At 35.1% G+C, this 13,129-nt stretch overlaps 1 protein-coding gene across 1 annotated transcript in view; it reads left to right on the forward strand.

The window, feature by feature from the left end:
- Positions 1-13,129, forward strand: part of LOC149530903 (uncharacterized) — a 266,245-nt gene that overhangs the window by 141,179 nt on the left and 111,937 nt on the right. The window contains exons 8-9 of the mRNA XM_089810481.1: positions 8,065-8,155; positions 8,339-8,496. Coding sequence (XP_089666607.1) covers positions 8,065-8,155; positions 8,339-8,496 — 249 coding nt within the window. The remainder of the gene's footprint in view (positions 1-8,064; positions 8,156-8,338; positions 8,497-13,129) is intronic.

The following is a 13,129-nucleotide window of genomic DNA, read 5'->3' on the forward strand; positions in this document are numbered from 1 at the left end:
GTCTTAGGCTAGTTATGGGGTTTGAATGACAATGGGGCTTCACTTTTGTCCTAGTCTACAAATTGAACCGATTTCCACTTACTTGGATCAAAACAACTCAACTAGATCATACAAGACCAAACATACGAATTTATTGACACCCTTCTAGACAAAATAAAAAACCAATCTAGACACCCTTTCAGGAGTTACGATTATTATTGTAAAACCAGACTCTAGTCACAAAACTAGATGAGAAAATGTAGATTGATCACATTAGGCAGTTAGCCCTATTAGGTCTCCCTACAAACAATGACTTCACTATCAGAGTTAACTCATTTCAATCTCTGATTGAGATCACTTCCTTTCACTCATACATCATCTACCACAACTTTACAACACATTCAAATGCTTTCCACCACGTTGCAAGTCTCCCAATTGCAAACTGTCATGCTAAACTAGGTCTATCACATGAAGATGCCAGGCCTAGGGCTTCTTGCAATAATTAGCCATTGGGGCAAAGAAATTTGAGACCTTCAAAATCTTAAAGTACATCTTGTGACCCTATCTTTCCCCAAGGTTTTAGGATTTTTTTGTAGGAGTAAGATGGGTCAAATCCCATGTCAAATTGTAGGCGAATGATTGTTTCAGACAACCTAACTTAGTTACCCGGGTTCATCCTTTTGCCTAGAGAAGCATACTTGGGTTCAAACCAGTTTGAAATACTAGTTCGGTTCGAGTTCCAATTCGTTGGGGGTGGTTTGAACTCGGGTTCTAGAAAATTGAACTTGGGCGAATTTCATTGCCCAGATTGAATTTCAGGCGAACCCTAGGCGAATTTGCAGCATTGGACGGCTTTATGTTGTCTTTTATAAAAAAATTGATAATGTTTAATGTTCCGCTGCCCTTAAAAGTGAATGTAAATAGGTTATTTTGGATGCTTTTGCTTCTCGGCTTACAATTGAAGACTTCAAAGATTTTGATGCCTATACTATTATTGTTGGTGCTGATCCCATTGGCCTTAGCTCTATTGCTGAGTCAACTAATGTGGAAGGACTACGAGAAGAAGACGAAGAAGAAGAAGAAGAAGAAAATGATGATGAAGAAGATGAATATTAAAATTTCATACGTTATGATTAGTTGAAGCTTGAACTTGAAACAGTGATACTTGAACTTGCTGTTATGATTCCATGGATCATGATTTATTTTTAATGTTTTGAATCTTTGATGTTGAACTTGAAAATTTTAAATTGAAATATATGATGGTATGATCTTGATTCATGATGCTATTATTTTTACTTACATGTTTAAAGTTTATGCCTATGGTGTTTTTGTTGTTTAAATGATTAAGATTAAATCATATATTTTTATGATACTTTATGCTTCTAGGCTTCATATATATATATCATATATTTTTATGATACTTTATGCTTCTAGGCTTCATAAATATGTATATATATACATTTTTAGTAATTTTTACATGTTTTTGTATGAACAAACCCAAAACGCTTTCCAAAATTCTGTGGAATTGGCAAATTAGTTCTTTGAACCCATCTTTCAAATCGAACTCGAACGAGTAACTAAGCAACCCGAGAGAAAATCGCTTTCTGAATTCACCTAAGTTAACACTAGATCTTCAAACCAACTTCAACGCAAATGTAATTAAGGGGGTTTTAAGAATCCACAATCAGATCATGCCATCCAGTCCGTTAAGAGAATCAAAATTTGCAAAAACAACGAAAATGCTCAGAAAAAACCAACATATTTCTTCAATTCATTGGTCAAGTCTTCCATACAATGCTCTCCTCAACCCTATGAGACATCTATAGACTTAAGCCAACGGCTACAACCACCTTCAACTAAGTTTTGAACCATATGACCACCAGTTAAGAAAATTCACATTGTCGGCCAAAATTGCAAAGTTGTTATATCAACGTTTGCAACTTTTGGCATTTCGTAATACTTGACTACCCTATGACCCTAATTTGATTACATTTAGATGTATACATCTAAAATGACTCAATTACATCATTTTTCTTCGTCTTACCAATGTTGACCAATTACCCTACTAGCCCTAATTGATCCTGTAAGACAATTTTGTCCCAAATTGGGCTTACAATTTACATTTAGCTTGTTACATCTTGAACCTCCATGACCCCTTTGGCCTTATTAGATTTTTTCTACTTTGCTTGGATGTCAAACCCAGTTTGGCTTACATTTCATTATTAGGTGCTCCTGCACCAGCTAGTAGGGTCTCTTCATTGCCTCGTGGCCTTCTTTGATCCTTAGTCCCCATTTGGATTAGATTGTTTAACCTCTTCTAATTAAGGAAATGCCAATGCTCATTAAAAACACGATCGTGTAAGTTGGCTTCTTTGGGAAGTTGGACATTATTTCAATTGCTCCTCAATGTCAATACACTTGGGTTTGTGCCATCATTGATATCTCTAGACCGGTGCATCATCTGGTTCTGATCCATATTTCTCGTGTCACATGGACCCAATTCCTTAATTATTCTGGTCTCCCCTTTAGGTGCTTCTGCTGCAAAAAGATTGGACAGAAGGTTGCTGGCTGCTTGTCTTCATGGATAGCCACTTCAAAGTTTCAACTTTTAAAAATGGGACAAGAAGTCTGGTAATCCAGATGGTAATTTCATATGGTGTAATTATGGGAAGTTTATGGCTTCTCATTGTGATCCTTAACTTGCTTCTGAGGCCTCTATTGTGGATGCCTCTCTTTTGGAGCAGCTCTCTTCTATGCCAAATGGAGATCTATGTTTGCCACCTTCCTCTTAGCTCTTAGCAGATCTTCATGGTCATTTCCACTCTTCGAAGGTGGCTGGAAATGGTTTTGACTTTGAGGACCCCTTCCCTTCATGAGTGATTTGGATGAGGATTTTTCAGATTTCTTTCATTTAGATGATGTGGTTGTTCTAGGTAGAAAATGCATCATCTACCAAATGATTAGTGCCATCTCAAAACCAAACTTCTCAATCGAAAGGAAGATCCAAAGAAATGATGCAATTCTAAAGAAGAAAAGCTCTATAACAAAGGCACAAATGCAATTGGTGAAGGAATCAATGAACCATGGACGCCCTCCTCACAAGAAGCATGAGGAAAGGGAAAGCCAACAAAGCTAAATGAGATTCTCATTCTGGAGAGTTGTTTTTAAGCCTTTGTAATTGTAGTTTCATAGTTCTCTTTGCCTTGAGTGCTCGTTTTTCCTTTTGACCTCTCTTTAGGACTCTTTTGTTCGTTCATCATTTTTGTGTTCCTCATTTGAGGGTCTAAAGCAGTCTTCAGTATTTAATTTGTTTATATATTGGGAGTGGGCCTGAACATTACATTGTGCCAATATAAAAAATGTTAAAAGTAACCATTTTGAATAAGGGTTGTGAGGTGAATTCTTGTAGGCTTCATTGATGATTTTTTAGTCAATTGTTAGATTAAGCCTTCATTTTCCAAATAGCAGAATACCTTTGTTGTATTTGGTGCTTTTTCTTAATAACAAAGATTATAGTAGCATGAAACTCCAAAAACTCATAGTTATTCCCTAATAATCATGAATGATAACATTTGTTTGTGTTGTATCTCGAGTTTTCAAAAGATGGTTCCAAAATGTTTTTGTTTAGACTTATTCTTGTTTTGGCTCAGTGTCTCCTTGCATGCAGGAAAATTAAATCATAAGGAAATTCAAAATTTTCGTCTAGGATCAAGGATAGAATATAAAAAATTTCTTTAGAAATTTGACTTTATATACTTGTTTTTAAATTAAAGTGGTAAACACTGATATGTGTCTTTCTTTTGAGCTAAGTTGTCCATGGAAGGTTGTGCTCAATGGAAGTATACTTTTAAACAGCATGGTAATTTTTCTTTTGAGCTAAGTTGCCCCTTCTAGTATGGGATCAGATTCGGGTAAATCAGCATGACAAAAATTTCTTGGGTATTGTTGGGTTAGGTATGGCTGCATACTGATACTAGATATTTAAAAATGATAATGCTCATGATTGCCAAAAATTAGAATATTTAAATACCTCATATATGGAGAAAAGAAAAGAATCATAAATTCATAATTCAGAAACTTCTGCAATGTCAAACTGTCAATGCACAATGAAAATTTTGATCGATATCTGATAGTCATCATATTGCTGTTCGGTCAAACCATCAAAGTTTACATTTATTTCAATTTCATTTGAACCAGAATGTGTTATAGTTCCACTTCCACTAGACATGTCATATGCAAATGTTACCACATCTAAAGAGATTTTTGGCAACTTTGCAACAGTAATGTCTATGTTAGCACAGTCAAGAATTAGATTCCAATTTATCATCACTTGCTCATTATAATCGGTTTTCTTATGTGTTTAAGAGGTTCTAATAACTATTGAGGGTTTGGGAGACAATAGGATAGAGGGGCAGCGCCTCTCATGGGAGTTTTAGGTTAGTGCCCCTGTTGGAGTCAAGGTGCTGCTACCAAAACCAAATTGAGGTCTTTGAAAACACAAAAACCATAATTGGCCTGAATAGGGTTTTGGCACTTTTTTGTTTATAAAGATGTTTAATAAAAGGGTTTTTGTTTTCTTTGGGAAACCCTGGGGTTCCCTTCGATTCGCTCAGGTTTGGCTCTTGTTTGCCCAAGGTGCTGGGGCAGAACCATAGGCAAACCCAAGCTGCTCTTGTCACAGGACTGGTTCAGTATGTGAATGGGACCTATGAGGCATACCCTGCAACTTAGCTGTTTACTTATAACCTTATGAAGGGAACACTTACTATTTTGCAGATCTCTTAGATGGAAGTAAAATAATTGTTTTAATAAACCGTACATTTTTTTAACAATTGGATATTTTAGTTTAGAACATTTATGTCCAATCTCTATGCACAGTTTTTGATATGAAATAACAAAGTCAAGATTCTTACGTTTTTATGAATATAATTTTGTTTTTTAGTTTCTTGAGTTTTTGCGATGTATTTCTTGTTTTAAATCAAGGTAATTGATTTCAATTTACACTTATGCCAAGTGAGCAGAATGCTACTATGATGAAGACTCCCACATATCTGGCGGGGATCTTATTTTACCTGATTGAACAATGTGTAATAGTCTCAATCTTTTTGAGGAAACTGACCTAAATGTTGCCAAAAGGAAATATTTCTTTTTGGGTCCATGTAATGTCCCTGTTTTTGGTGAGTTTGTGTAGTTGATGGACTTAAGCAACCCTCGTGAGCTGACAGGGTGATTTGGGGGTCCCAGTTGTGGACTTATTATTTTTAGTAAGTTTATTTTTGGTAGTGGAGTGGGTGGCTCTAGCAGTTGGTCATCACTTGCAGTGGATGAGGTTATTAACTACTTGATCTCTTATTGTTAACAAATTAATTATGTTGCATTATTATAATAATATTTATGTTATTATAATAATGACATTAAGAGATATTTTTAAAAGAGTGTTGGAAAGTATAAGTGTTGAGTTCTTTTGGAAAACTTGTGCAATTACTGAAATGAAGTTCTTTGGGAAACTTTCGCCAACAAGGGATTATAAATAGGAGCTCATTTCGTTGGAAAAAACACGCTTGGATATTTTATTTGCTTTTGTTGCCTTTGTGGCTTTTCTGAGGTTCTGAAGTTTGTGCCCTTGTTGAGGTATAAGGGTTGAGTTTGAGATTCTGTGAAGTGCATTCAACCACTGCAGAGGTAAAGTGAGTTGAATTGTCTGCAATCTGTTTTAAGAGGGCTTTCGTTCGCTGTGTTCTCTGTGGTTGGAAGTCTTTGTGAATGAAGAAGGTTGATAGCATTAATATCTGCATATTGAAGGATAGTTTGAATTGTCAACCTGGGAATAGCTGAGTGTCTCCCACTGAATTATTTTTTGGTGATTACATTTGTTATTCTGAAGCTGCATTCTGGAGGCTTGTGATGTCAAGTCTGGAGGTTGGAAGGTGCATGTACAGTGCCTGCGATTTGTTGTATGAAGTCTGCAAGCCTTTCTATTGAGCTGCGTGACAAATTTTTGACCTGCGATTCCCATGTTGTGATGCACAAGCAGTAATTTTGCCTGTGATTGAAAAATAGAGGGACGGCTGTGAGTAATCTGGCCTCCGTGTAGTGTTTAGAGGCAGCTGGAACCTTCACCAGGTAGCTGCGATCTGGGATGGATGCTTGGAACTAACGTCCGATGACCTGCAGAGTTTATCAAGCTATGCATTTGGAGGTTATTGGTGGCTGCAATCCAGTTCAGAAGTTTATTTTTAGAGCTGGAGATGTCCATGACAACTGGATATTTGGTGTAATTACAATTTGAATAAGTATGTTGGCATTTTCCAATAGAATAAATAGGTTCATTTGAATTCAGTTTGTGATAGAAATCATTACATTCTCTATAGAGGTTGGAACAACAATAACAGTTTCTTTCTGATTTGCATAAATTAGTTGTTGCTTGTAGTCGCATTGATATATGAATGAACTGTTTTAAAGACAGAACTAGTACTGGAAAAATTTGTTTGGCATTAGTATTTATCGTAGTTAAAAAATTCAGTTTCAGCAATATCTCGGCCGGCCCAAAACCTTTGAAAATTTCAGTATTGGCAAAAATTTGGCAAAAAATTCGGCAAAAAATTGGCACTTTTATTGAACATTTAAAAATATACAATACCTTAAAATATGCTTACAGTTTCTTACAGTATTGAATATATATTATTTTGATAATTATTATATATAGTTAATTACTGTCATACAGTATTAAATAATAAATACACTATAATAGTATATAAATTATAAAGTATTATTACTTAATAATAATACTGAATTTTCATAATATGTATTTACTCTTTTATATATATTTAAAGTGTATTTAATTGATTAGTACAGTTAATATATTATTTAATTTATAATAATAAAGTTACATATAGTATTACATAGATTAGAATTATATTGTTATATACTATAAATTAAATTATACAGTATTTAATTATATAAATTAATACCAATAAAATTCAAATCTATTTAATAGTGAAACAAAAATGGCTGAATATGAAAATGCCTTTACTAATAAGTTAATACTAGACTCCAGTCTGCCGATTCTGCTAGTGCCTACAACGGTGCAAACTGCAACCAATCATCTATTCAACCAGTGCCTGCAAGTCTACAACCCTATCAATATTGCCTTCTGCAACCCTGTTGATATTGCCTCCTGTTGCTTACTGTTGCTCGCCTTTGACAGTAGAAGTGGTCAACAAGAATATCCGTAGCGGCATGCACATATAAGCCAAAAACCCAAAAAGAGGTTGATATTTTTTAATATATAAAATGGTCAACGAAAAGAAACATTTTTAACTATGTTTCTTCGTGCGTTTTGGTGATGTCTTCCACTAAAATCACAGGAATTTTTTCAAAATAACGCTGTCGACATTGTGGTTGTTAATATCGTTTGGTAGGATGATCGGTGAAATATCGCGGGATTGGCAATTTTTTGCCATATTTTAAAACTACGGTATTTATAATTTGAAGCAAAGAAGCAAAGAAATCCTGATCATCTTATTAAATGTAGTAACGAAGTTGCTAGACAAGTGTTTAATGTAATGTCTAACCAATGAATCAAGGAAGAAATGACTAACTGGCCAACCAAACTAGGGGTTCTTACAGTCCAGATTGTTTAACATCTTGTTCCCAGATAAGTTGGGGTGCTATTAAATGTCATGTTTGTCATTCTTGTGTTCCGAGGGAAGTTGGAGTTCTATAATATATTATGTTTTTATCATACTTGTGTTCTCAGCCAGGGTTGAATGGTATTTAATCTTATTCGTTTATCATTCTTGTGTTTCATATACCAACTCTGTGTGTATGTGCATAATAATTTCTGTAAATAATTTGACGCGTGAGCGACTTAAGAAATCTGGTGGAAAATGCAGCAATGAAGATTGAGTATGCTTATAATTTTTAAGCTGAGCTTGAAAATTTGAATATATAGTGTTTTTTTCCATGTAATAGGCAATAGAAATAACCTCTTTGTTATTTGTATTAAGTATAAAACATAAAGGTCAGTTAGTGTCCTTCATGAGGTGTGCTGACATTTCTGAAGGTTTGTGAAATTATGTGCAGATTGTGGCACCCGACATCTTTGTGCTTTTTGACCAGTTCCTTTTTTGGTGAGGGCAACTCTTCTGTTTTAGCTGTCACAGAGGGATCTCATGTATGTTTTCAGAACAATTTCAAATTATACCAATTTATAAGTGATGTGTAAAATTTTTGGGAAGGAAAGTTATTTATGTTAAGAGAAATTTATGTTAGGAAACTTTGGTCTCTTGCCTGACTTCAAACTTCATGATTCATGCCTTCTGTCTGTGTTTAATCCTTTTTTTGAAAACAATTGCAGGTGAGCATCTGGGATTTGAGAACAAATGAACAAGGAGGCTGTGTACAACGAGTGTCAGGATCTTCTGGTGTTCCCCTCTATGCAGTCTGTAGTTCCTCTAATGGATTTCTAGGAACTGGTGGAGCTGAGCGATCTGCTGTTATCTTTGATCACCGTAGGTTGGTATTTTGACTTAATGTAACTGAATATACTTCTGTGTCCCATTAATTTACTTTGTTCTTTTGTGACCATTAATATTATCTCCCATTCTTAAGCTCATTAGTATAGTTGGTATGTACTGCTTGGTTTGATGTTGACATGGATTTTAAAAGTTGAAAATTAGATAGTTATATGAGTGCTTAGATGATATAATGATGTTGTCACCAATAATCATTTTCCCAGTAATTGAGGTGGGGATGAATGAGACCATATGGATGATACACAGAGAATGATCTCCAATTTGATCCAAGAAGGGAGAGAGTGAATAAACAGTTGAGTGCACAGATGCCCTCTATCTTGTAGGTTTCAAGGAATTTTCGTCAATCATGAGAAGCATACTGTGAGTGAGATGAGGATCTATTCCTATCATGTTTAAATGCTGGTAATCGTCTCACATGTAGTCAATCTTTCTAATTATTACAATATTCACCAGTTTCCTGTAAGGTACTTGAGTCTTGTTTTGTTATTGCCAAGATGTATTTTGTGTAAACCTGCCAAAGCAAATGTTACAAGTAAGATGACAAAAATTTATTGAATTAATGTTTACATATGACTGATATATAATTGAATATATGTATTTAATATCTCAAAAATAAGCAATCCTTTTTCAAGTACTGTTAATCCTGTCTGAAGGTAATTCCCTCATAAGTAAATTTTAGCTTTGATTTATATATTAACTGATTTACATCCATCAAGGATTATAACACATATCAAGTCACAAATGGTGACTTATGGTGACTTGCCAATTACATAATATAAAATTTTGAAGTTAATTTTTTAATTTTTAGCTGTTCCACTGTGGTGATTATGATCTTCAATCCTTGCACATGCCTTTCAGAGAGATCTTAGCAAGGGAATCTCAATCAACTTGACCCATCCATCCCATTTATTCAACTGAGGTAGAAGCAGCTATGCAGCTAGATTGTTGATTCAGAAGTTTTGATTTGGGATAGGAACGAGTTCACTATTTATTTATGTAATGTCCTATTCCTCGTAGTTGCTTTAGGAGGTTTTGTTATCCTCTCTTATTCTTGTAGGATATATTAAGGATCAAGGGAATCACTTAGTTTTAATGTTCACTATTATCTGTCAAAAGTATATTATAACGGTAATATTATTTAATTAATATAGTAAAGTTTTAAAGTGTATTTTAATGGTTATTTAAGTGAGATTTTTAACAAAGCCACTTTATTATTGATCTTAAGTCAAATTTAAATTAAAAAGGGAGGGAAAATTTATAGGTGTTTAGGAGCTTCCCCAATGGGATACATCTCTAGTGCAACTTGGGCCTCAATTGGGATATGGTTGGTTATTTTCTGATTGATTTGGAGAGCTTGGAACTTGTAATCCTAGGACAAAAACTTTAAGGGATTGCTGGTTTCAGTAGTGGAACTATTTGTCCTAGCCAAAGTTGGAATTATTATCCAAGTTTTTCATGGTGCATCTACAATTAAATGCTCAAATTTGCGAAGTTTCCTATGGAGACAAATTCATAGAGTTTGGTATTTATTATTAATCTTGCATGGAAGTCGACATTGTTAATTATTGGAAATCAAAGAGAAATATTGATGATTGCTTGGGGTGAGATTTTCGGGAAAATTGATGGCATCTTTTATTCCTTGGTTTGGTATGGCTTTGTGGTTTGGCATCAACTCCTTAGTATAGATCAAAGTCCTCTTGTTATGGCATGAAAACTAGTAACTTTGTCATGGAATCGTGGATTTTGTATATTCATTAACAAGTTTGGAATTGTGAGTTTATGATATGGTGTGGCCTTCTTCCTCGATGCTACAGGCGTTCTCTCACTAAAGTATGAACTCTGCAACTAGCCTCCTTTGAATGGTTAATTTGAGTCGCTAAATGCATGACATTTAGAAAGATTTTTGTAAGTTGTGACATGGGGTGTTGAAGATTGTAGCTGCGATAGAGATTTTTACCTTTGATTTTATGAAATAGAAATATGATTGTTATGACCATTATGGTCATCTTTGTAATGTTTTGAAGGCGGACTCGGTCTTAAGGCGGACTCGGCCTTAAGGTGATCTTGGCCCGAATGGGATCTTGTCTTGAAGGGGATCTTTGCCCATAGGCAATCTCGACCCGAAGGGGATCTTTGTCCAGAGGCAATCTCAAGCCGAAGGGGATCTTTGTCCAAAGGCAATCATGACCCAAAGGGGATCTCTGTCTGGAGGCAATCTCGATCCGAAGGTAATCTCGGCCTAAAGAGGAACTCAACCCGAGGGGGATCTCAACCCGAAGACAATTGCTCTAATACCACTATAATGCTTCGTATTTACAAGAGAGGGAAGGAAACATGCAGGATTGACTTGGAGTTGTGGCATAGTGACGAAACAATGGAAGTTGTTTGTCATATGGTGATGACCAAGAGGTCGTATGGTGATAACAAGCAAGCTGTATGGTGAGAGATAGGGAAGCTGTATGAAGTTGCTAGCCATCCGTACGGTGATAGTGTGGATAGTTTACTGTACGGGGTGAGGGGAGGTGACTGTACAGATTATTAATCGTATGAGATGGAGGGACTGATGGCATATGGGAGTGCAAGACCATATGAAATGGAGGATTGAAAGAAGGTTGGCTGGAGGGATTATTCTTCCTTCGTTCATAATGCAGGGGTTGTCCAATCACCAAGATGTCAATTTTAAACACAAAAAAAACATGATATATTGAAATCAATAAATATTCCAGGCAACAATGATATTTGCAATAGAAATAATGCTCCGACTTGCCAGATCCGAGCCAAGAATACACAATAGAATAGGGTGAGGGTTGAATTTCACCGAAACTAGAAAGTCAAGTAGGGAAGATCTTTCAGTTCCGAAATGGCGGACAATTCTGAACTCCAATAGGAATTCGCAATACAAGGAAATAATCCAAAATTGCATGACAACTACTACCTATATGTCGTACTTAAATACCCTTTGGAGGAACTCCTGAGGTTTTACAAAGATCGCCGACAACAACACCTACATAAACAAAAAATAAAAATGGGTCCGAGGTATACTAAATCAATTGGCCCATAAACAATGCTTTGATTATCTATGTATTTTATGACGGGAAAATTATAATCTTCAACTAAGAGAGACATTTATGATAATATTATATAAAGTGACATGTAACCTGTGTCATGCAAAGAGGCATGTAAATGGAAATATGATGAGGTTTATATTTGGAATTGAAAAGATCTTCTATTGGGTAATGAATGGTCTCTATTCTTTATATGTACTGTATCAAGTGAAAAGCATTGTACTCCAACATTTTATTATCAATAATAAAAGTGATATTTTTTTGGTATAGCTGGGTTTTTCCAGGATAAATGTCTTGTGCTCTTTGTGCCTTTGTGCTCTTTCATATTGTTGTTTATCACTATTTTTTGGGCTAAATATTAACATTGTATCAGAGTGAGGTTTGATAATAGCAATAGAAAAGAATGTATAAGGCCTTGTGATTCTTAATGTTCTGGTAGCTGTGTGAGTTCACTTCTGTGATTATCTTATTCCTAGGAAATTTTCAAGGTTGAGTACGTATTCATCGGCCTACGACATTCTTTATGTCTTAGCGATATTCTAAAAGTAGTTGGGGTGTTATAAAATTATTTTGATCTTTAGTTATGCAAGAAACAAGTTAGTGGATTTAGATTTATTCATTTGTACAAGCATTCGCTTCATTAGGAATACTTGGTCTAGTAATCTTCTTGAGAAGGATATTGATTGACAACAATCCATTTAAAAGTATTGGAATTTTTGATTAAATATTTCTAATTGTTGTGTATTAACATTCATTTTCTGTAATACTTCAAACTACAATGCTTTGTTATGTATCATGAAAGACTACTGTGAAGGGTGATTAATTTGAGTACGGAGAGGGGCTCTACATAAGTTTGGTTAAAACATTTACCTTATTAGGCTTGTACTTTAATAGAGTTCAAATGAAAACTTTAATATTGTCGTCTATCTTGCTGCAAATTTATGTCCATTTGAAGTGTGGATAATGTGTTTTGTATGATTTGGTACATGCATCAGTCTAAATCACCATGGCGATGTGCATGTGAAGTTCAGTATCCTTTTTAGTATTTGAAGGGATGGCATAAAACACGACGTCATATTTATGGGAGGACTGCATGAATATGTTGTAATTTGCAATTGCCATGTGTTGTATCCGTCATGATAGTGTTTTCGAAAGGATTAGCAATGGTAGTTAGCATTGATTAAACAATAGCTCATTGTTTATTGTATTCTTAGCTCAGTTGTACTCAACGGTTATGTTTTCTTAGCATTGCATATGATTAGCTATTTTGGTGGAGGTTATTAGAAAGTAATAATAGTGACTATGCTTTTCTAGAATCGTGGTTTTCTTGGCCAAGAAGTGTGATGACTTGGGATTGTGAGCTTGCTATATTCTTAATACGACAATCTATCAATATTATTCATGTGTGTCAGTTTCTTCGGAGGCATTTGATTAATCCTCCTAACTGTCTTGGAGGTCTCTTAACTCCCGATAGTTGAGTTGTTGGGCTCTCTTGCTTACTGGCATTTTATTATAGAATGCAAAAGTTGCATGCACGTTGGTGATGGT

The sequence above is a fragment of the Cupressus sempervirens genome, chromosome 11 (assembly GCF_028749045.1).
Source record: "Cupressus sempervirens isolate cs-2001-9-10 chromosome 11, ASM2874904v1, whole genome shotgun sequence".
Classification (NCBI taxonomy): Eukaryota; Viridiplantae; Streptophyta; class Pinopsida; order Cupressales; family Cupressaceae; genus Cupressus; species Cupressus sempervirens.